This window comes from Eleginops maclovinus, chromosome 23 (assembly GCF_036324505.1).
Source record: "Eleginops maclovinus isolate JMC-PN-2008 ecotype Puerto Natales chromosome 23, JC_Emac_rtc_rv5, whole genome shotgun sequence".
In the NCBI taxonomy this organism is placed as follows: domain Eukaryota; kingdom Metazoa; phylum Chordata; class Actinopteri; order Perciformes; family Eleginopidae; genus Eleginops; species Eleginops maclovinus.
The window spans coordinates 18,086,395-18,107,051 of NC_086371.1; the positions used below are offsets into that span (position 1 = coordinate 18,086,395).

The 20,657-nt window shown below is 42.4% G+C and overlaps 1 protein-coding gene and 1 long non-coding RNA gene across 3 annotated transcripts; one reads left to right on the forward strand and one right to left on the reverse strand.

The window, feature by feature from the left end:
* Window positions 1-321: 321 nt before the first annotated feature.
* clint1a (clathrin interactor 1a) lies at window positions 322-15,940 on the reverse strand. Of its 2 annotated transcripts, XM_063876340.1 has the most exons (12): window positions 15,735-15,940; window positions 12,095-12,199; window positions 11,228-11,324; window positions 10,907-11,015; window positions 10,251-10,418; window positions 9,949-10,126; window positions 9,621-9,837; window positions 9,404-9,494; window positions 8,826-8,870; window positions 8,064-8,356; window positions 6,751-6,937; window positions 322-2,382 (listed from the first exon to the last, which is right to left on the reverse strand). In XM_063876340.1, the coding sequence occupies exons 1-12, from the start codon at window positions 15,773-15,775 to the stop codon at window positions 2,093-2,095; spliced, it is 1,821 nt and encodes a 606-aa protein (XP_063732410.1). In that variant the 5' UTR covers window positions 15,776-15,940; the 3' UTR covers window positions 322-2,092. The 2 variants fall into 2 exon arrangements, with proteins under 2 accessions (XP_063732410.1, XP_063732411.1); XM_063876341.1 differs by lacking the exon at window positions 8,826-8,870.
* LOC134859697 (uncharacterized) lies at window positions 14,328-17,384 on the forward strand. The gene is made up of 3 exons (XR_010165141.1): window positions 14,328-14,553; window positions 15,890-16,100; window positions 16,725-17,384. It is a non-coding gene; the product is annotated as an uncharacterized LOC134859697 (long non-coding RNA).
* Window positions 17,385-20,657: the final 3,273 nt, after the last annotated feature.

Below are 20,657 nucleotides of genomic sequence, written 5' to 3' on the forward strand. Positions count from 1 at the left end.
CCTTTTAAGTCTTAGAAGCATTATTTGTTCTCGTTTGTTACAACCTATGGATTTTGTATCCAGCATACTACATATTTTAGCTGATTTGCATTATTGAACGTTCTTTGTTCCCTTCAGTTTATTCTTCTTTGCCCTATTAATTTGTAAATGTGCATATTTATCAAAGACTTTCCGTGATTACCTCAATCAATGAGGTTAACAAACTAGCATTAACTAAATGTAATTTCAAAGTGAAGCGCAGTGATTTCACATCTGCTGCTTCAAGCTCTTTTGAATGAGGCTAATGACACAGCACACCAAATAACACACGCCATTAACACATTTCAATCAACTGTTTAATGTTGTAGATAAAGAATCGATGTGTAAATCAAAATGGGAATAATGCAAAAATTCATTTTCTCAAAGGATTTTCTTTTCTTACATTTGCATATGCTAGTGTTTCAGTAACAATCCCATTTTAGAGAAGATCCAAAAAAAACATTTGAAGTAGAAAATAAAAAAAATGAATAAAACAACCTCTACTTTTAGAAAAAACAGCAAACAGATTTTGGTCATTTTTTTTTAATGTTTCAGACTCCGATGCAAGGCTACTATGTGTTAGTGTGCTCTGCCTCTTGAGCCCTTGGGACAGGGAGATGCTCTCGGGCCAGCACGATCCACCGCCTTCACCTCTGCTCAGTGAATTATTTATCTAATCGTCGACATGCCCAAAATGTCAGGCAGCCAAGATTTACTTATCACTCATTACAAGGGTCAGGAGGCAACCACCGGCAGGCACTTGAACCACTGAAGAGCACTGTTTTGTATGACTAACAGATCATTTAATTATGCGTTAACACAGGCATGGAACCGGCATATCAAACTGTGTCCTAATAGGTGCTTCCTCTCACAATCTTGATACCTGATGATGGTTATGACAGACTTTAATTAAGTAACATTACAAATGACGGAAGGTGAGAGGGCAGCATTTACCCAACTGCACTGGTGGACGTTTACAATGACATAACAGTCTCAACACAATGTTTTTTTGCGCTCTGAAGGTATTATCTGACCTGAAAGTGTGCAAGGGACAAACAAAAATAATTATAGGATTGCATCTGAAACCTGTACAGACAGCCCTCTTGGCTTGAGGCATGGGCAGAAGCAGGCGCTCAGTTCTGTGCAGTCGCATCGTTTCCTTAAAGAGGTTAACTGAAGAGGAAAGGCAAAAGGTCTCTCAGGCTCTCTGTGCTGTAATGAACCCGCGACCCTTGTACGAGGCTCTTCCTACCTACTGATTATCTTATTTGGATGCAAACTGATTATATTCTCCATAAGTAAAATATATATATTCATATAGCAATAAGAAAGGCCACAAATGATGGTCTGATAACTCCTTAAATGAATCAATCTTCACTCCAAACACTCGTTCATTAACTGTAGCATGTCTGGAGTGTGGTATGTACATGTAGAAGGTGTCGATGTGCTCTGTTGTGGGTCTGGATTCATATCAGATTTGGTCGGTATGATACCATTCCTCACACAGCGCTGCCTCTCATATCGGAACTTCATAACTTATTTGTAAGGGCTCCAGATTTTCTATTTACAGGTCAAAAGAGGAAGAGCAATGGAAAAAGAAGCAAAGAGGTAACTTGACATTCTTAAATGTACATTAGAAAAAGTTAAAATATCTGATCATGTTATTCAAACTTAAATCAGTAAAATGACTGAGAATGCATCTCAGTATAATTACGCAGCTACTGATATTTTTTGCTATTGATGATTTCACTTGATTGAGGTTATAAAGCAGACCCCCCCCCCCCCCCCCCCCCCCGACATTCTCTTGGCGGCACATTCTTCCTTCTCATAACCAACGAAGCAGTCACCCAAGACCAGACTGATCATTGGTTCAAAAACAAATCCATTTAGATCCACTACACAGCATGTCTTAAAAAAAGAAAGAAAAGATTGCAGGGTGTTGTTTTGTGATAGTTGACATTATTCAAGTACTCTTTGTTTGCAGCTCGTGACAATCCTTCACCAATGGACGGAGAGAGAAAGAGAGAGAGAGATCAACAACACTCCACCAGGTAATCTTTGCTCTCCGGCTCTATCACTTTCCAAAGTTGCCAAAGTCAGCGAAGGCATCGAGTTTGGGCTGTTGGACCATCGCAGGGTTCATCCCCATAGCACTGGGCATCCCCATGGCCATACCCGCCTGTGGCATCCCCATGTTCATGCCCATCCCCATCATGCCCTGGTTGGGGGACATCGCCATGCCCATCCCCATGCCCATGCCAGCACCAGGGTGCATCATGGGATTCACAGGTGGTTTGACTGCTGCAGGTCCAAGGTTCATGGTGGAAAATCCCTGGGAGAGCATGCTGGTGGGTACCGGGTTGCCTGGAAATGACAGAACAAATGCATGAGGGGGATTTATAGGACAGTCTGGCTGCTTTAGATGACTCTAAAATCATACATGAAAACATTTTCAGCACGTACAGTGGGGCAAAAAAGTATTTAGTCAGCGACCAATTGTGCAAGTTCTCCCATTTAAAAAGATGAGAGAGGCCTGTAATTTTATCATAGGTACACTTCAACTATGAGAGACAAAATGAGAAAAATAAATCCAGGAAATCACATTGTAGGATTTTTAATGAATTAATTGGTAAATTCCTCGGTAAAATAAGTATTTGGTCACCTACAAACAAGCAAGATTTCTGGCTCTCACAGACCTGTAACTTCTTCTTTAAGTGGCTCCTCTGTCCTTCACTCGTTACCTGTATTAATGGCACCTTTTTGAACTCGTTATCAGTATAAAAGACACCTGTCCACAACCTCAAACAGTCATACTCCAAACTCCACTATGGCCAAGACCAAAGAGCTGTCAAAGGAGACCAGAGACAAAATTGTAGACCTGCGCCAGGCTGGGAAAACTGAATCTGCAATAGGTAAGCAGCTTGGTGGGAAGAAATCAACTGTGGGAGCAATTATTAGAAAATGGAAGACATACAAGACCACTGCTAATCTCCCTCGATCTGGGGCTCCACACAAGATCTCACCCCGTGGGGTCAAAATGATCACAGGAACGGTGAGCAACAATCCCAGAACCACACGGGGGGACCTAGTGAATGACCTGCAGAGAGCTGGGACCAAAGTAACAGAGGCTACCATCAGTAACACACTATGCACCGCCAGGGACTTAAATCCTGCAGTTCCAGACGTGTCCCCCTGCTTAAGCCAGTACATGTCCAGGCCCGTCTGAAGTTTGCTAGAGGGCCTTTGGATGATCCAGAAGAGGATTGGGAGAATGTCATATGGTCAGATGAAACCAAAATCGAACTTTTTGGTAAAAACTCAACTCGTCGTGTTTGGAGGAGAAAGAATGCAGAGTTGCATCCAAAGAACACCATACCTACTGTGAAGCATGGGGGTGGAAACATCATGCTTTGGGGCTGTTTTTCTGCAAAGGGACCAGGACGACTGATCCGTGTAAAGGAAAGAATGAATGGGGCCATGTATCGTGAGATTTTGAGTGAAAACCTCCTTCCATCAGCAAGGGCACTGAAGATGAAGCGTGGCTGGGTCTTTCAGCATGACAATGATCCCAAACACACCGCCAGGGCAACGAAGAAGTGGCTTCGTAAGAAGCATTTCAAGGTCCTGGAGTGGCCTAGCCAGTCTCCAGATCTCAACCCCATAGAAAATCTTTGGAGGGAGTTGAAAGTCCGTGTTGCCCAGCGACAGCCCCAAAACATCACTGCTTTAGAGGAGATCTGCATGGAGGAATGGGCCAAAATACCAGCAACAGTGTGAAAACCTTGTGAAGACTTACAGAAAACGTTGGACCTCTGTCATTGCCAACAAAGGGTATATAACAAAGTATTGAGATGAACTTTTGTTATTGACCAAATACTTATTTTCCACACTAATTAGAAAATAAATTATTTAAAAATCAGACAATGTGATTTTCTGGATTTTTTTTCCCTAATTTTATCTCTCATAGTTGAGGTATACCTATGATAAAAATTACAGGCCTCTCTCATCTTTTTAAATGGGAGAACTTGCACAATTGGTGGCTGACTAAATACTTTTTTGCCCCACTGTATGTACCGTAATTTCCGGACTATAAGCCGCTACTTTTTTCCCACGCTTTGAACCTCGCGGCTTATACAATGACGCGGCTAATTTATGGATTTTTCCCGCTTTCACAAGCTTCATGCCGTCAAAATGGGATTTTGAAAAAAAAAAGACAAAAAACTGAGCACCGTCACATAATGTCACGTAAATCGAGCGTGCTCAAACTTCCCATCGTTCTGATTACGGTGTCATTTTGTCACCCTCATCATGGCAAAGGCACGGAGAAATGCATATGATGCAGCTTTCAAGTTGAAGGCGATCGATCTGGCAGTTGGAAAAGGAAATAGAGCTGCTGCACGGGAGCTTGGCCTTAATGAGTCAATGATAAGACATTGGAAACAGCAGCGTGAGGAACTAACTCAGTGCAAAAAGACAACAAAAGCTTTCAGAGGGAAGAAAAGCAGATGGCCCGAACTAGAAAATGAGCTTGAAGACTGGATCAACACACAGAGAGCAGACGGCCGAGTTGTTTCCACTGTGCAGATCCGACTGAAAGCCAAAACAATTGCAAACGCAATGAAGTTTGAGGATTTTAGAGGTGGACCATCGTGGTGTCTAAGATTTATGAGACTTTAAGGCCTGTCCATCAGGGTACAAACGAGTCTGTGTCAGCAGCTCCCTCCCGACTACGAGGAAAAAGTTTCAAACTTCCGCAAATTCACTGATGCAAAGATAGCGGAGCATTCCATCGGCCCGCACGACATCATAAATATGGATGAGGTTCCTCTGACGTTTGACCTGCCTCTCACTCGGACTGTCAACAGGAAAGGCGAATCATCAGTCACGCTGAAAACAACTGGGCATGAAAAAACTCACTTCACCTGTGTTCTGAGCTGCACGGCATCGGGAGAAAAGCTTCCACCGATGTTGATTTTTAAACGCATGATGATGCCAAAAGAAAAATTCTCGAGAGGAATTGTTGTGAAAGTCAACAAGAAAGGATGGATGACGGAAGGCCTAATGCATGAAATGGCATACGGAGTGTTACGGCAAGCGACCGGGAGGATTCTTTCACAAGAACAAGGCTTTCCTCGTGTTGGAAAGCATGAGGGCCCACATAACAGATTCTGTGAAAGAAGCCATCAAGAGGACAAACTCAATTCCAGCTGTGATTCCTGGGGGCACAACAAAGTATTTGCAGCCACTCGACATCAGTATAAATCGTGCATTTAAGGTGGCGCTCCGTGTTCAGTGGGAGGCTTGGATGACAAGTGGGGAGAAATCCTTCACTAAAACGGGCCGCATGCGAAGAGCTACTTATGGTCAAGTCTGCCAGTGGGTCCTGACAGCGTGGAGCATTATCAAAAAATCCACTATCATCAACGGGTTTCGAAAGGCTGGACTGCTGCGTGTTGAAGAGGGCAGCATGAGCTCAGCGGGGAATTTGCCTCCGAATGAAAGTGACGAGAGCGACAATGAAGACGATCCAACATTGGATGAAGCAATTCTGAGGCTATTCAACTCCGACACCGAAGGAGATGACTTCAGTGGTTTCAGTGCACAGGAGGAGGAAGATAGTGACCAATGACTTTCTTGGTAGGCTACTGTTTACTGCTATTTTTTTACATTTTTGTTACAAGCCATGTTTCGTTAAAGCCTATTAACTGACCAAAATCATTACTGTACGCTCAAATACAGGTTTAAAGTTCAATTCAAACAAGTCTTGGATAGATCTACTCGTGACCACATCCAAGTATCAAAAGGATTTGTCAACCATCTTAAATGGGAATTGAGAGTATGATATACCTTGTTCAATGTACCGGTAGGCACCTGCGGCTTATAGACATGTGCGCCTTATTTATGTACAAAATACATATTTTTTTTATTCAGTGGGTGCGGCTTATATTCAGGTGCGCTTAATAGTCCGGAAATTACGGTAGTCAGAGATGTCCTCATTTATAGTATTTCCATGAATGTATTTTGTATACGCTTTCTAGAACCTTATTTAGGTAACCGGACGTTGTCACATGTGTATCCTTCTGCTAACTTTGCTAAGGCCATTGCTAGCTTTCCCCATCAGCTCGCACTGGGCCGAGTTAATGCATTCAACCTAAATGTCATTAAACAGGGGGAACACTGCCACTTAAGGGCTGACTGATTTATTTTTTTAAGTCAACGACCACAAACCCCTATGCGCACTCATGTTGGTCTCATAACCTCAGTCCATGACTTAGTTAGCAAGCAGCATTAGCATGTGTAGCTCGGGCTCGCTCGTGTTTGGCTGTGGCAGGAAACCAATTCAGGTCGCCTGCCACCGTGGCTTTATAACAAGAAAATGAACCTTAAATTCAAATTAGTCAGGGATTAAGTTTACATTAAATATTCCCTATTGTTTGGTGCTGGTACCACTCTTGTGTGAGGCTTTAGAATTGTGTTTACAATTCTAAAGCCTCACACATACAATTCGGAATGAGCTGAACAACATTGAGTGACCAGTAGAATGTGCAATATGCTTTTTCTTCAAAGCCTGGTATGAGGTCTACCATACTGTTGGATCCAATATTATAGACATTTAAATCTATTTAACTCCTTAATTCAAAAACACTGCCATACTAATATTTAGCATTTTCCCCATAGCCCTTTTGGATTGGCTACAGTCACCGTTCATGCCAGATCTCTTTTTGGCCTCACCGTGTTGGAGGGTGTTGAGGGTGGGCTGGCTTTGCTTGGGGGGCTGCATGCCCGGACCCAGGAAGTCCAGGCTGATGTTAATGGAGGAGTCCGACCAGGTGGAAGGGAGGGCTGCTTTGGCTCCTGGAGAGGCCCCTCCCTGCTGCATTGGCTGGAAAGACTGCGGTTGAAGAGGACCTCCCATGCTCTGTAGGGGTTGCAAAGACAAAGACCCACACAAGCAGAGTCAGAGAAAGAGCTAATCCAAGCTGAAATCTCAGAGATATACAGCAATAAGACACATCAAAGCTCCAACTCTGAAATACTTCATGAAGAGATACAGTTCCTTCTCATAATTCAAGGCCTTTAAACCCCCACTTAACCTCCATACTGTCAAAGAGATCTGCTGCTGTCTGTTTCTGAGCTCATTAAAACACGGAGAAACAAAGACACAGGTTTTTTTTTTTAGGTCAACAACCTTTTAACATGGAATACAGTCGACATCCACAGGCTTTTGTTGGGTTTTTAATGTTTTTGTAACTCAAACCTGATTCTTCTCATTCTGTGTGTCAGAAACAGGAGGAGTGGGTGGTTAGTGGGCGGTCTCTGGGGGAGAGGAGCATCTGGTGAGGCTGCATGCTAACCCTCCACCATCATGCCAGTCCTCCATCTCTCAATCACACGAGGTATGTCTTTATCACACAGGCATACCGACTCCTTTGGTCTATGGGGAAACTGAAAGCTGGGAGTCAATGTGCGAAGACTTTACTGGAACACTATTTAAAGTGAGTTGCGTCTCCCCTTGTTTGACTTTCATTTATTTCCCGCTTCAAACAGAAGCATAAAATGGTTTAAAGGTTATTTGTGAGTACATATAAATGTCAGAATATAACTTATATTTCAAGGCCAAATCAACAAGCCTGGGGTTAGCTAAAAACACTACAGCTCTGTGATTTTAAAACTTAAAATGTAAACTGTGCTAGTTAAAGTTGGCTTTGGATTGTTGGCTCAAATTGAGGTGAACAGGTTTATCTAGTACCTGAGTCATTCCGTTTAGTACACTGATATCAACAATAAGACACTGCTGTGTGTTATTAAAACTATATGCTGCCTTTTTCAAATACAGTCTAAAGTATTTACAAACACATCAAATGTATCTGTCTAGCTTGGTATTGATGAAATCTGAAGTCATAAACTGTATTTTTATTTTCCTGAGGATATTTTGTCTCCACCTGTATAATTTAAGCTCCCCATCATGAGTCTTGTAATGATATGTATATTAATAAATGATTTAGAAAAGGATGCGTGGGTTGTATGAGTGCGGTCATGCATACCTGTGACATAGACTGGGGCAGCACCGTGGTGCTCATGCTCTGCGAGGAGCTCATGCTGAAGTTGAGGCTCTGGGAGGAGGTGAGGGACTGAGTCGGCCCCATCAGGTCGAACAGGTCTGCCGAGGCAGGGCCCGAGCTTGCAGCCAGGGCTGGGGCGGCTGCAGGAGCTGTCATGGCTCCAAAAAGGTCATTTTGGCTGGTGTCCACTGTCTGAGCAGAGGCTGGCATCTGACCTCCGGGGAAAGCGTTCCACTCTCCAAATTCTCCATTGCTGCTGGAGGAAGGGGCTGCAGCTAAAAGAAGGAGGAGGAATATAAGACGGTTGTGTTACGATGCTGGTATTGTGAGCTTTGTAAATAACTGCAATGTGCTGCCGACTCAAGCTCATTTAAACCCGTCATGGCAGTTAAGAACAAACAGTTGAGTCTTCAGAGAGTCTGGCTGTTTTCAGGTCATTCTCACGTGACCACTGGTGCCACCTTTTAAATTTTAATTGAACTGGCCCTTGTTTTCTCCACCCCTCCTCTCGATCTCTCCCAGCTCCCTCCACCCCCTCCATCTTCCTCCTCTGTCCCTGTCTCCTTGTCATCCATAACAGGAGTTGATGTGTGTCTGTTCTTGTTATGCAGAGCAGGTAGCAGGCTCCATATGGCCAGGGCTTCCTCACAGCATCTCTCTGAATATTCTAGCAGTATGGCTGCGACAGCACAGCAAACACATGCACACACTAACAAACAACAAAAAAAAAGAGAAAAAACCAACCAGAGGCAGCCGGTGCGGCGAAGTCAGCGAATCCACCCATCAGGTCTGGGTTGAGAAGTAGACATAAACACATCAATTTTAAACAAGAGAGCTCCAGGTGTCATTCCACCATAGTTAGCATTCCTTCAGAGTCAGAAGTGTAGGAGGGAGGGGAGGGGTGGGGGCAGCAGTGGATAGGTGGAGAGGAGCAAACATCTGTTCAGCGCTCCCGCCCTCTCCGTTCACCGGGGACTGCTCCGAAAACATCTGGTGCACTTATCTCCTATACATCCACTCCCTCCCACTGCTGTCCCCAAAAACTGAGGCTAGCCTCAGCAGCTGGGCACCGTCACTGCAGCCGCTGTGGACGCTCGCTCTGCACAGCGCAGAAACTCTGAGCGAGAAGGTCATGCCTGGGTTTACTGGTGTCTAGCTTGTTTGCCAAAATACAAAAGATGTAGCAGGCGAGGTCTTTCCTTTCTAGTCGTTTCCCTAAGGTGCTCAATATGCTAAACGTGTCTGGGATCAGTTGCTTTACTGTGGTTTCGGCATAGCAACAAGATTTATCAAAAATGTTATCTGAAGTAATGACATAATACCTGTGGCAGCAGCAGGCCGGCTCGCTGTTGTGTCCACCATGAAGAGGTCTGCTAGGTTGCTGCTGGCGGGCTGGGGGGCTGCTGGCTGGGCCTGCAATAAAGAATACAAAAAATTCAATTCCATTATTGTCATTTCACAGTTCAATAAAGTTAAATAGAAACCATGACAAGAATAAATATTCTCAATGAAGTTTTATCCGATATGCTAACATGTTACCTGTTTGGTGGTGGTGACTGGGCTGTTATCTCCTACGTAATGGGCTGCAGCCCCCAGGTCTACTTTCTTAGACGGGACCCCTCTCTTCCTAGTTGCTGTAGTCTCTGTTGCTTGGACTATGGAAACACTCTTGGTGGTTACGGTCTCCTCTTCATCTTTGAATTCTTTTCCCGACTGGCCGTTTTGAGACGAGCGGGCACGGTCCTCCTCGTTGTCGCTGAAAAAGAATTAGAATGTTTCGGGGGTTAGGGAAGGGGTTTCCTCTCTTTTGTTCAAGGTCCAATCAGTTATTTAAAAAAATGTTTTGCAGGTCTATGGTAAATGATACCTGAATCCATCGTCGTCCATGTCCTTTTTCCTAAATCTGCTAATGGTGTCATCGATGGTGCTGCCGATTTTGTCGCTGATCTCCCCCAGTTTCTCGCTGAAGGGGAACTGCCCTTTATTCCTCTCCCAGTCGTCGTCCCACTTCCCCCGGCTGTCGCTGGAGTCGTACTTGTCCCCCGCTGTGGAGAAGGAATAAAAGTAGGTGGGAAAGGAGATAAAAGAAGGAAGAAGAGGACATGAATACAATCAAATCCAAACGTTTTTGGACATTATTTGACGGTTTATATAACTCAGAGGACTTACTGCTGTAGCTTCGGTATCCCATACTGTCTGAGGAAACCCCGATGTATTTGTCTTTGTTCTTCTTCGATTTTTTCCGTTCTTCCCTAAGCCTCTCATCATCCTGGACAAAATCTATTGTCTCCTTCACCTTCTGACGCACATTCACACCTTGATCCTTCCCATTTTCATCTAGAAACACAGGGGTAGAGAAGGAGAAAAGCACAGACACTATAATTAATGGATCAGCCATCAGAGGCATTATTTAAATCCAGAGACGGATTCAGTCTCTCAGTTAACTTTACCATCCACATATGGAATAAATATAAATATTTGTCTTTATTTCTTTTGTTTTGTAAACTTCCCCTCAAATAAACACATGGTTGGGAAGAGCAAAAGCAGCTTTATGGAAGTGTATGTGTGTGTTTGTGTGTGGTTTAAGGGTTTGTGGACTAAGCGGTGCTTAGGGCCCCTGTCCATTCATTACAGCTCACACTGAAGCTATTGTTAACAAACACTCAAATGCTGAGGTGTAAAGAGTGCCTGCATACTCAGAGCCAAATTTGTTTTTTGTTTTTGTTGAGCAAGTTCTTAGGTAATTATCCTCCAACATGTAAAGAAAACAAAGGTTTAAAGAAGAGAAAAGATACAGTGATGAAAAGACCAGAATGTTGCCTTACCTACAAAGTGGTAACTTTCTAATGACCTCAGGTCGTACAGATGTTCTCTGGTGCTGGTAACAACCCTCTCTGACCCATTTCTGATTAGATGGGCCAGCAGTAGCAGCGACTGAAGAACAGACACAAACAAAGAGTTAACCTGGGGTCGGTTATGGGTGTGATTTTATTCAGTTAAAGTTATGTTAACAGAAGGTTCTTTTTAAAAGATTTCAAGCGGGTCCGGTTTGGAATAACTCATTTTGGTGCTTTAAGGCATTCAAAGTGTTGTGTGATAATTAGGCATGTGTGTTTGTGCGATGTCGCAACAGTGTTCAGGCAGACCTTGTAGACTCTCCGCCAGTTCTTCTTGTTATCCCTCAGCATGCGGGCCCACAGCATGTTCATCACCTCTGGGAACTGCTCATACATGAAGGTGGCTCTAGATACACAAACATTCACAGAGGAAGAGACAGAGGAACACAATCATACTTTAAGTGACAGTTTTAATCTCCAAAGTATTGAAGGATCACCCGTTTCCTATCTGTATGTAAGAGTAGTCCACAGAATATAAGATGTAAAAATAGCAACTATTAACATATCATTTTGCATAAAACCAGACAAGGCAGTGTAGATTTAGAGAAGGTTCAGGTCACTGTTGTGTTGTAATTCGCTACACCTTTAATGTTTCAATGACTGAAGGAAAACTGACATGCCAAGGCGGGAAATTGAGACTGCAAAAATAAAGTGAGGATCTTCTCTGTGTTTTGTCTGGTTGTTTTTTCAAGTATAAGTGTGCAACCAAAATCGCAACAATATGGTTTAGTATTTAGTTTTACCCTGTCTGTAGTCAGCTACATCATTAGCATTTATTAGTCAAGAACAGAACATTCTAACTGGTCTCATCAGCTTTAATGAATGCTATACTATGGCCTGTGTTCAGTACAGCCGACAGCGGAACAGCAGGTTCTTTCTGGAAGAAAAATACTTCCCTGGAAACAGGGGATTTTGTGGACAGGGCTCAAAAAACCAAAGCTCAAAATAGGTTCCTAAAGTCAAAATGGAGGTGAATTTCCTGTAAAATGTTCCTGCAAAAGTTCACTCCGTAAAACAAGGGCTTGAAAATAATCTTTCTACAGTTTGATTTTATGTGCAAATAACCTTGGTGCTATTCAGCGGGACCCATGGTGCAACACTACATGTTGTCCTTACCTGGAGATTTCACTCATCAGCTGTCCTGAGGGTCCCCAGGGGTCGTCGTTGGTGGCCTCTCTGACTTTGGACTCCACCTCCGAGTAGTTCATCACCACATTGGTTCTATACAGTAGGATAAAAAACAAACAAAAGTCACTCCATTCATCATGCCTGTATGAAGCATTATATATGGCATTTATCATTTTAGTTCAAAATATATGGCCTCCATGGAAAACCATCAACATGGATGATATTAGATGACAGCTCTTTTTACAGCCACGCCCGTACACTTTTCCTTTCAGAGGCTAAAAGAAATGGGACAATAGGGAGTGCTTGTGGGTGTGCTCTGAATCCAACGACCCGTAAAAAACTAAAATAGGGGAATAAGCAAGCAAATGCAAACCTGTGTCCAATATAAACACATACATGAGACCTCAGATGGCCCTGTGAAACAGGGCAGTTCTCTGTGGGTGAGCTCGGGTAGACATACTAAGAAAAAGGGGGAACACACCGACACTACAGACTTTTCTAACAACCTCAGGGCTTGTTTTCCAGAGGTTGGGTAGTCTGTTAACATATTTAGAATCATTAGCAAAAACGTAGGCAAACTTATAATTAGCCTTTGTACTCAGTCAGACGACATAAATGTAAGCGGCTGTTAGTAGGTCTACAATATGCACTAATAAATGTTCAAAACCACCATTTATTGCATGAGAAAAACGGATGTCTATTAAATGTCCATGTCATAAAAAGGTAAAGAACAAAAGATTTTCCAGGCAGAGAACATTTGGACCATTGCTGGTGCATTATTGTCAGTTTACTTTAACACTTGTATCTAGCTTTGCTTGGACATGGTTATAGGAAAGACTTGAATCCAAATGAATGATTTGTTAAAACAAGAGATTTATGACATTTTTGAAGAAAGGTGGCCTGGGTGTATTTTGATTTTCTGTCTACTACCTTGAATGGGAAAGGTTTCTTACAGTACTCGAGAGATATACTTGTTAAAAGAAAGGCATCTCATTCCTAAAGAGTCAGCTTTATCCATAACAAAGTGAGGAGAAACATTTGAACCCTCCTTAGTCCTCCCTCACTACTGCCACATCAGCAATAAAATGTACAGGGCCTGAAACAGCAGCATTGAATTGATGGTTGGAGATAAACCCTCTCTGTGGTTGTGGAGAAAGGATGCATTACTACTACAAGCTGCAGGGTTTGGTTACAACTCTAGATGACAACATGCTCTCTTTCGTTTAAATGAAGTGTATGCCAACAACATTATTTGACCATGAGTTAAATTACCATAAGATATGATAAGAATGACTTTATTAATCCCACACTGGGAAATTTTGGAACACAGGGAGCTGCTGCAACAGGCTGCCATCAACAGCGAAGTTTCAATGCTAGGTGCTTCTTCATTCATGTTGGATCAGGGGTTACAGTGACTTTATGAAGGACAGAGATCCGAGACCGACATACAGAGCTTATCGTGTATCAAACTGAATACTAATGCCAATGCTCTTTATGGATAATGCTGATTTCATCTGTGTTAGGGAAAATGTCAGGTTTTAGGTCACATTTTATTTCATTTTGGAGTCTCTCTGATCAATTTGCTACTACGTTACAACTTCATTTGGCTGGAGTCTCTCTATCATCTTACCGATACTGCACAAAGAATTCTGTTTGCATGAATTACGGGCAAAAACCAAGAGGATATGAGGTAGTGATGCAACTTCTTATCTCTTCATAGTGGCGGCCCTGATGTAGATATCGCCCAGTTTGAACGGAAGTTGTGATGCACTCTTACAGTGACACTATCATTTCCTCTCAAAAACTTGCCGTCAGTTACTCATTAACGCAATTAAAAAAGATATATAATTCAACTAATATATGCAGCTTTCATTCATTGCCAGTTCTTTTTCAAACATGATAAAACCTTTGCTTGCATGTCCTTCCTTAGCAAAAACCTCAGCTTAAATTATACAACAAGAAACATTGCATTACGCCATGCTATCAGTGTGAATAATTCACAGCTCGGTGACACTAAATCAAAATGTGAGTCAATACAAAACCTATTGAATGTCACAAAACACAAGCTATTTCATCACCCTGTTTACAAAGAAACCAGGAGGAAAACCACATGCATACCCGCATCCTTTAATCTCTGTACTTTTTTTTTTTCTCTGCGTCTTGGTCCGGCCCCTTTAGTGTCTCTCATGAAAGTTACCCATATTCCAGGAAAACACACTCCAGGGAGACAAGTGCAAAGACTTAAGAACACCCCATTGTTTGGGCGTCTGTAACATAAGTCAAACACCTTACAAAGGGAGGACATATTGCACAATAACCTATAGCAAAACAGTGTAAGACAACATTCAAACGTTTGGTAAAACTAAACCAGATTCTGAGGCCGAACAAAAGACACTTTCCATAAGATATTGCCTAAATTCAGTGCTGGGACAGGTAGCTACTTCCAGGTAAGAGAATACTGCTGCTGGACATGCGGGGTTAACTGCCATTAAACTATGCAAAACTCTTTAGGAGTACAGCTTCAATGACTCAGTGTACACATGGTAAATGTTTTTTTCTCTTTCTTTACATTACGAATGCTGAACTCTATGTTAATTCTGATCAAAAGCAAATGATAGGTAACTGGTTTGTATAGTTGAACTGAAATAATCAAATCCTTGAACTTAAGCTCGCAGCTGGACGGGTACCAACAAGTTGCAAAACCCTGCAGGATCACTGGTCACTTATTAATAAGTGCCCTTTGTGGCACTGGTGTTTATCTTGTTGTTCTTTGGTGTCGCAGGTTGCAATTTTATAACTCAGCTACCATCTGCAGTAATATAACAAACCCATTTGATAAGACCGCTGTACATTAAAGAGGTTGTAGAACATACGTTTTTTTAATCGTAATGTATTATGCGATATTACGACATATGTACATTGAAGTCTGAGTTGATGTTTGACTAACTACTTCCACCTGCCAAACAACCTAGAGTTTAAAACAAGTGATAACTTGGTTAGTAATCCAGCCTTGTGGTGTGACTTAAAGTTTTGAAACGGACTTCATTTTCTGTAAAACTACTACTGTAACGTTAATGTAACTTAGCTACAAGTGTCATAACAATCATACCGAAGAGTAACCTTAGCACTTTGCTACACTTAAGTGCGTAATTAAAAATATGTACAGACAGTGGATAATTAAGATACGATTGTGTGAGTTAGCGTTTAGTTTGATAAGAATTCCCCGTTTATTATCCACTCCAGGAGCTGTCAAACTAGCTTAGCTGGCTAGCCCGGTCAGCTAGCTACATAGCCAGCAGGCTGGTAATTAGCTAGCTTGTCAGCTAAGCTAGTTAGCTTGCGCTGTCGGAGAAAGCGAACAAACAACAAGCATAAGTAATCTCACAAGAGTGCTAATGCTATCTTGCACCAACAAAAAACCCAGGCAAACTGAACATGACAAAGAGAGCACTGTCATAGTCGTGACAAACCGTGTTTGTAAAAGTCAGCTAACTAACTGGCTAGTAGCAAACAGGCTAGCTAACTTGTTTGCGTGACGTCAGAGTTTTGGGTACGTGTCTCTTTCAAACAGGTAAACTAAAAGTACAAACAACGCAAACCAGGCGTTATATAGCGAGGCGATACTTACGCTTTGTCAACCAACTCCCTAACCTTCCACATGTTCAGCATCTTGGCTCCGTGAAAATGGGCTTTCTGCCTCGACAAAACCCTTTACTCCACACGAACACCGAACCAAACCCTTGAACTCTCTAAAAGTAAACTCTTCTTCACCTCTCGTTCAAGACAGGAGGCGCAAACGCACCACCAGGCAGACGGGAAAGGTTACTACGGGAAATGCCCATGTAGCGTCACCAACTTGCGTGAAGCAGCATTGGAGTTGTAGTTTTCTAATAGCCACCATTGCTACTGTAAACACCCGGAACTTTAAATTGGATAAACAAACAGCTGGTGTCTATCTGCAACGTAAAACAACAGGGAACGCCATTTGCCCGAGGTAAATTGAGATTAAACTGCTTTTACAATCCAATTAAAGATTTATGGGTTCTGGATTAGAAATAAAATCGATTTTTAATAATTTAAAAAGGTACCCCGAGAGTCTAATATTATTGTTATAATATGAATGATTTGAGCCCTTGTTGTTTTATTTTTGCACGGATTTCTCGATGCATAGGTTTTATTGTGGTTGCATGTTTCTATGATAATTGAACATTTATCTAGTTAAGTATGACTGATAGTATATTTCATCTCATTTGTTTCAGTGTAAATGTTTAAAGGTAACAAGAAATTGAGGCATAGAAAAGCCAAATATATCTTGGCAGGTAGTTTCAAGATGCCATACATAGTTAGTCAATCAAGACAGTCAATAGAACATGGACATTTCTTTTTAAAGTATATTGTATTTAAAGAAATAGGGATCCTTTTCAAAAAGGTGTGGTTTATTTTATGTAGACTTTATTTAAATGACATGTTGTTAGGACAATATTATGCAGAAAAGACAACGTTTATATTATCCTTAATGTGATATTTAATGTAATTTATATTTTAAACAGATATTCTTTGGCTTTCACTTCACACTGCGAACTAAAACCTTTTTTTTTTTTATCCAAATGTGCCCCAGCTACCTCAAAAGTGTATCCTACATCCTCATCAGCAGGTCACCACCCTGTGTGTTCTCCATCCCTCCTCATCTGGCATTCAGGCATGCTACAATGACCCAGTGATGCTGTGTGACAGGCCAGGCAGGGCACTGGCTGTTTGTGTCAATCCAGATCAATCACTCCCTCTTCTGGACGGACAACGTCATCAACAGGAAGAAAGGTCACAGGGTGTATTCAAGCCAGGCCTGATGTTGTGAGCAGGGAGGTCAGCGGAGCAAGTGAACACCCTTGACTGACTGAGCTTTATCTTGAATGGACACAGCTGGCATTTGAGTAAAAAAAATAAAAATGTATTTGATTGTTAGAAGAAGTAATTTCTTCCACCTTGAAATATATTTTTTTGAATCTCCTGTGACTGGGCGTATACAAAAAGCGTTAAGACTGTTTGTCGTATTGATTGATATTCCAGTGGGCATGATAAGCCCTCAGTTGCCCCACATCTGACAGGGTCCCTATTCTCTAATGATACGTGTAAATATGGCCCACCGCTTACACTTCTATAAGAGAGCAGGAAGAAACAACACAATAGCTAAAATACAACCCATTTGAGGAAAAAACAACAAGAAACAGCACTTAACAGCCCAGAATGCACTGCACCCGAGGGAACCACCTCAATTACTGTTACACGTCCGAAGAGGAGAACTCCAGGAGAAGTGATTGCTGAGATGGAAATGGCCGTGTGTGTGTTTGTGCATGTGTGAGTGTGTTTTTTTGCGAGTGTGTGGGTTGGCGGAGGATGGATAGAAAGGCACTCAGTAAAAAGATCTTTCAGAAACACTTTGCCTCAGTGACGTTGACACGAGCTGTTGATTGACATGCACTTCTTGACAGAAACCAGAGCTATCAACCTATCTGCCACGCATTAAGAATGGCACGGTCCTCGGGGAGGGGCCTAAGTGGTAAATGATGTTGCTCAAGACACTCTCTGTCAACAATGTGTGTGTATTTCTGGGTGTGTGAGTGCTGAGGATGGCAAAGTATTCAATCAAGCTTTGATTGAAAAACCCTTGTGTCCTTTAAGATCAGAAATATGTACGCTGATGTATAGGATAAATGTGTGTGTAGGCAGGGGTCAGTCTGTATGTGGTCTGCTATGCAGGGAAAACAGAGCTAGCAGAAGGCTTGATTGCACAAATGTGATCAAACAATATTTATGTTAAATTGTTCTGTCAAAGCGTTGGACTTTGTTTTTGTTTTGGACAATTTTCTGAAAGAAAAAAGGCAAAAACATTCTCTGTAAGAAATCTTGTAGATTCACATTCTCTCTTTAGATATGGAAACAAATGTCAGGCTTTCCTTGATATTTCATATTTTATAACCACGTTCCATTCATCATCTTGCTCTTTGGTTGATCGTCAATTGTCAGAGAACAACTTTGCATATAAGTAGATGAAAAAGTAAGCCAGATAAACATGATGTTGTAATAACTCAAAGAGCACTAGGGGGCGCTCTGACTTTTCTAGTATTGGGGACCGCTCATTGCACAGGAGGTGAGTGTGTTCAATGTCTGTGCAACTGTGAGTGTGTGTCAGTCAGTGCAACCGCTGGGGGTCGAAGCTGTGTGTTTATATGGCTGAAGTTCCCATGACAAATGTGGTCAGAACATCATCACAATATGGGAATGCACTCTATAACTCCGCTATTATCCTTTCTCTGCAAACATGTGCTTTCAATCTCTCTAAACACTTGGTTCTCTTTTTTTCTTTCTTCAGTTTTATAATGCCATTAGAAAAAATGTTTTTTGTTTTGCTTGTTTGCTATGAATTAACAACCCGCCCATCTTTGTGCCCGCAGAAGAGGTTCTGAACTGTGGAGCCAGTTGCATGAGGCCCAGCTTTCCTCCTGTCAGAGCGCGGGTTCCTTTACTGCTGTTATATTTCAGGTTGTTATTGTTGGCCCTCTTGCAGCCCCGGTAAGATCTTTAGTCCTTTTCCCAAGCGATATAACCCCCACACACATCACACAGTATCTGACCCCTGTCTCCATGACATATGACAGGTCCACTGTGGGGCGAGTTTGTGTGTGTGTGTGTGTGTGTGTGTGTGTGTGTGTGTGTGTGTGTGTGTGTGTGTGTGTGTGTGTGTGTGTGTGTGTGTGTGTGTGTGTGGGCAATGCGAGCAAGGACTGATGTGTGTGTGCTTTTCATGTGAATGTGTAGTAAATATGTACATGGATATTTGTGCAAGTGCACAGAGCATATCTGGCACAGTATGTAGGTATTGAATATGCTAAAACAATGCGGCCACTTGTCACATGTTCAAAGTCGCACAGACAACCCGCTGTGATCTCAAACCACATACACAGATGTTCCTAATGGGACTAAAGTAGCATTCACATTCCTGTGGATAACCAGTCTGTTTATTTTTCTCTCTAAACTGAACTGGATTGCCACTTTTCCTGGTGAGAAAAAGGACGAGAGATGATAGAAAAACAATATGAGAGGTGTGATGAGAGAGGCTCCAACCACAGTTTAGACCTCCAAAGCCAACTGTCAGTCCCACTAAACCGGCAAACCTCAGCCGTGGTGATTTAAGGAGGACAGTAATTCAATGTATAATGGGAGGTGATAGTGTGCAGTACATTGCAAGCTAAAACTGCTGTTGTCTCATTCCCCAACAGGAGGAAACGAGCTTGGTGTAATTGTGAAGGCTTATGTTTATGAGTCAGGGTGATACAGTAAATCCTGTTGCTCAGAACATGGGCGAGGCACACGTACAAGCAGAGAAACCCACACAGGTATGCTCAAGTCCTGAGAGCATCTGCTCCTTTACAACCAGATTGAATTAGCAATTACAGAGAGTAAAAAACAGAACAAAACATCTGGAGCTGTGAGCAGCAGAGGTTATAAATCTGAGAGAGAGAGGGGGGGGGGGGGGGGGGGGGATATGAAAATGAGCCAAAGTGAGATTCTCAAGGACAGTGTCTCTGATTGGCCCATTAACATGCCAGGGGTGTCAAAAAGGACCCGAGGCAATGGTAGAAATGGGACAGAGCGCAGGGCTTTAGAGGGCGTGTGGAACACAGTAAATGGGGAGGTACAGGGGAGAGGGCCGGTGAGATCCTGCAGGGGAGGGAAATGCAGTAATGGCAAAGATAATACAACTCAGTACAGATACATGGATGGTGTTTGTCTCTTGAACCTCCTCAACGGAAATCAACCAGATAAGCCGGGAGAAAATGTTGAAAAGCAAGGGGAGTTGTTAAAAAAAAAAGACCCTGGGTTGATCTGGGTTTTTTCGCTCTTTTTGGATAAAGACCTGGAGCTGTGTGGGTGTTCGAATTAAGAAACAGAGGCTGAGTATCAATACTTTGCCAAACCATAATTATGCATGTTTGGACAGAGGAAATGCATCAAGTAAACGTGAGACAGGGTGTTCATAAATGTATTTTAACGACTATATCCAGTTTGGTTAAAGTCTGTATAAATGTGAGGTTGGAAAGCCGCAGCACCATTACCACATCTGTTTTTGCTATTATTGGCACAATAAATTACGTAGGCAATTTGTTTGCGCTGTTGTTAGAGTAATAGAATCAAATTATCCCATGTTAGGGAAATGATTATGTACGAAGCGGAACCCATCAGGGATTCACAAGGCAATCAGTGAAGTAAGGCAGAGCTGAAATGTTGGCGCTCTGCACATCAATGCTTCCAGGTCCACGACGTCATTTGGAAGAACTTTCAACCTCGGATAGGAGATACTTGTAACTGAAGTAGTCTGTTTTACTCACTAATCTAGCAATGCTTACTCATTGTAGGGCGACTGTTAGTAGATCTCCAGTGCAACATCAATCCAGTGGAGGTGTAGGGAAAAAAAACACAGAGTAAGAGTAATAATTGACAGAGCCTGATACGAGCGAATGTGTTTGGAATGAAGGACAATATCAAATGAGCC